This window comes from Zingiber officinale, chromosome 6B (genome assembly GCF_018446385.1).
Source record: "Zingiber officinale cultivar Zhangliang chromosome 6B, Zo_v1.1, whole genome shotgun sequence".
NCBI lineage: Eukaryota > Viridiplantae > Streptophyta > Magnoliopsida > Zingiberales > Zingiberaceae > Zingiber > Zingiber officinale.
The window spans coordinates 119,688,563-119,692,794 of record NC_055996.1 but is presented as its reverse complement, the minus strand read 5'-3'; the positions used below and the strand labels follow the sequence as shown (position 1 = coordinate 119,692,794).

General features: G+C 34.1%; 1 protein-coding gene across 1 annotated transcript; it reads left to right on the top strand.

Moving 5' to 3' along the window:
- The first annotated feature begins 1,680 nt into the window (after positions 1-1,680).
- Positions 1,681-3,716, top strand: LOC121990594 (F-box protein FBW2-like). The gene is made up of 2 exons (XM_042544705.1): positions 1,681-2,060; positions 3,053-3,716. Exons 1-2 carry the CDS (start codon positions 1,723-1,725, stop codon positions 3,576-3,578), a joined length of 864 nt encoding a protein of 287 aa, XP_042400639.1. The 5' UTR covers positions 1,681-1,722; the 3' UTR covers positions 3,579-3,716.
- The last annotated feature ends 516 nt before the right edge of the window (positions 3,717-4,232 follow it).

Here is a 4,232-nt window from a genome sequence, read left to right as displayed (position 1 = left end):
AAGACGTCAATCTTTTGTGACTAGGATTTTGGGTGACCCGAACTGATCCAGGCATCTGAAAAGTTCAAGCAAGAGGTCAGGTAAAGAGATCTGAGAGAGGCAATCAATGGATCAGAGTTGACCAAGCTCTAGGAGTCTGTAGATGATCTAGGCGATTCAATAAGATCCAAAGTTCATGAGGATCATATATGGATAGTTGAGTCAGCAATACTTCAAGCAATTAGAAGGCTTTCGAGCGACTAGATATGTGTCAAATAAATAGTCAACAAGTGACTATAAAAGAAGGGCAGGGACACGAGGTACAAATATTAACACAAGAAAAATCAAATTTTCATTAAGTGATCTCAAAATTCATTCTATGATCAAGTGATCCAAGAAGTTTCAAGATCAGTGCAGTGTGCATTAAGCATTAAAAAAATAAATTTTTGATCAAAATATTCTTTTAAGGATGACTTGTGAATTTTTGGGGGTAATATATATATATATATATATATATATATATATATAACAACGCTTCAATTGAATAAATTATTTGAATTTAACATCATCCACCATATTCTTATCCAAATTAGCAAATTTCTAATAAATCACGATCATGTTTTTTCATAATATTAAAAGATAAATATTAAATAATTGTGTTTTTGAAAAGTAATTAACTTGTTCAAAAATTCAAAATTATTCTCAAGTACATAGATAAAAAAATAATTATAATCGAAATATTTTAAAATTTATTTAAGTAAACAAAATATACAACTTTTTATTAGAATTTAAAAAATATTTTTCATTTATTGTCAAAACAACATTCTATCCCACCTCAATATATTTTTGTTTTTGAAAAAAACTTTTATTTTCGATAATATTATAGCAACCATGGATTATAACAGGCTACAATATGGATACTACTTAATAATTAATATTATATTATAACAGTTATAATTCATTATAATTTATACGGATCATTACTATAAAATTACAACTGTTATATATATATATATATATATATTAATTATGAGATCATAGTTATTATAAGTATGTAGCAGTTATGAATAATATTATCAAAAATAAAATTATTTTTAGAAATAAAAATATACTAAGACATTTTGATAATAAATAAAACAGGCCACCACGATTCCAATAAAAGGAAAATCCTTTTAACTTTTGCCCAATTTATATTATAATTTTATCACCCATTGTTATACGAGCTGAATTTTATTCAAAAATGGCTTAATTGTAAAATTTAAAATTTCATCGTTAAAATTCGTAATCCAGTCATCTATTTTGTTACAAATTATTCTACGAAATTATCGTTTCAGAAGCTGTGTAAATCACATATAATTTAATTTAGTCTAGCGATATAATGAATGGACATATAATGTCATTACTTTTAAAGTAATTTTAAGAAAATAAAATATTTTAGCAATTACAACTCTTTTTTGTTTTTTTCTCGATGGCTACGTTTTTGGAAGACGTTAGAGAGCAGAACGCAGGATGCATACGAGACGCCCCATATCATTACCTATGTGTGGGGATGTGCTACCAGGCGTAAAGGTGCAGTTTTGTTAAAATTCCATTTGGCTCCGTTGATGGTAACCCTAGCACACGAGTCGGCAGATGGCACCCCGGCTAGCTTGCCATTCGCCTATTAGTTACAATTCTCCACCAGAAGCCCTTTTCGAGGTTGCGGTTTCGGTTTCAGTTTCAGCTACTGCGTGGAAGCTGTCGATGGAGAAGCGACCCCGAGAAGCGCTCGGCAGCGGAAAACCAAGGGGTGAGAGTAGATGGGCGGAGCTGACTCCGGAACTGCTTGCGCTCATATTTTCACTGATGCCGGCGGACGTGCTGGCGAGGACGATGTCGTTCGTCTGCCGCTCTTGGCGGGACGTACTCGCGGAGCCATACAGCTGGTCCGTCGTCGACTTGGCAAACTGGTGCCTCCGCGTCGAGCGCACCGATGTCATTGATTTCGTCGTTGGCCACCTCGTGGACCGCAGCAGGGGCACCGTCCGCCGCCTCTCCGTCTACTACCTTGGAGACTCCGGATTCGCCCACACCGCATTGCTGTATTTACCTACCCCCTTTACTCACGTCTCGTTAATCTTTCCTGTATCTCTGCTCCATAGCATATGGCTCTTCTGGTTTACGATCGATGCTTCCCTGATGAACCAGTGCTTCTTATACCCACGGATCGGAGTGTCCATTGTACATTCTAATTTTGATGTTCGCTCGTTTTTTTCATGCATGTGGAGTGTGATTTCAGGGCATTTATCTCATTAGCTTCGATTTACAATCTATGCTTCCTCTTGTGTTACTTTCTGTGTCCGATTCATAGTTGTTCCTCGTCAAAGATTCATGGTCCTTCATACTGACTTTATGTTGGTTCTCTTCTTTCCTAGGTTGTCTCCTTCGGAATAAGAGTTTCTTGCATTTAATTTTCCCAATAGGTTGAGTTAACTTTGCAGTGGTTTGCGATGAGTACTCTTCATATCCAAAAACAGAGGTGTCAATTCGAAGACTTATCATGATAAATAGGGATATAATTAACGTGAGGATTCATGTAGGTAATTATTACATGCATGAAATTTGTTCACTTCTCATCAATAGCAAGTTGAACTGAGTTTGACCTGAATTATGTGTGTACAATTATTTCTGTGATTTATCCATTTATTTTAGGATTAAGAAACGTAAGGACTTGGGAGCTGAGGCAGAACATGCTATCATGCATCTCTCTGATATAGCCTATAAGAATGTGTTATGTTTTAACATGCTATCATGCATCTCTCTGATTATAAAGTCTATTCCCTATAATTAAGAATGTGTTATGTTTTAACATGCTATCATGCATCTCTCTGATTATAAAGTCTATTCCCAATAATTAAGAATGTGTTATGTTTTAACATGCTATCATGCATCTCTCTGATTATAAAGTCTATTCCCTATAAGAATATGTTATGTTTTAACATGCATCTCTCTGATTAGAGTAGAGCTTGGTTGGTTTAGCCGTATTTCTGCATTTATTTTGTTTTTTGTTTCTTTTTTTTTTGTATTTTTGCAGTTGCAGATTGCTTAGCAAGCTTGAAATGCGAGAGAGTTTTGTGACTGACAAAATGGTAAAGGAGCATGCAAATTTACTCTCTAATCTCACTTTTCTGGACATTAGTTATTGTGCCAACATCACCTCCGAAGGCATCGAAGCACTCGGAAAGAACTGCAAGAATTTAGCTCTGTTGAGGAGAAGTATGTCACCGCCTGGGATAACCCGAGAGAATGGTTTACCTTCCATGGTGGACGAAGGGGAAGCCATGGCCATAGCTAACAATATGGTTGGACTTAAACAGCTTGAGCTTTCATATGGGAAATTCACCAATAATGGGTTGGTGGCGATCTTGACGAACTGCACTGCGCTTATTTATCTTGATATAGTAGGTTGTCGGAATGTTCAAATGACAGGCAACGTTGAATTAATGTGTCAGAAAATCAAAACCTGCGTGTATACAGGATATAAGAAAGATATCTCTAGTGATGATTTCTCTACTGATTCTCCAACAGATGTCTCTAGTGATCAAGAAGATGAAGCATGAAGTAGCAACTTGTCGGGCTGTTATAATCTTGTTTGTTAATGTTTATGATCTTTCTACGTACTCTATGTTTAAGTCAATGTTGCTTTGTTCTTATTTTAGCTAACAAAAGTGGTGTAAACTCCTTCAGTTCAATATAGTTTATTATGACACTCAGTGGATCATTAGGAAACGACAAAACAAAAAACAAAAAAAGAAAGGAGAAGAATAGACAGCAAAAAAATATATATATATAGCCATAATTACAACAATTTAATTTTTATTCCCAACAAAACCTTTATTCTATCACGTAAAGCTATATATAGATTCTCTTATGAGATGGGTCTTAATCTTCTATTATATATTCGTTTATATTTAAATAAATTTTATTATTATTAAGTCTTCTTTTATCATTCTCATTTTCAATTAAAATGTATATTTATCATAATCTTATATCACCTAAATTAGAGTATTTATCAGTCGCTCAAGTACATATGTATACCATCTTAATCGCTTCTCTAGGAGTTTTTTCTTAATAAGTGCAATTTTTACTTTCTCTTTAATATTTTCATTTATTATCCTATCTATTCTCGTATATTCACATATCTACCTTAGCATACCCAACATTCAATTCTAATAAGCATAACAAATTTAATCATCATTTTATAAAATTTCCCT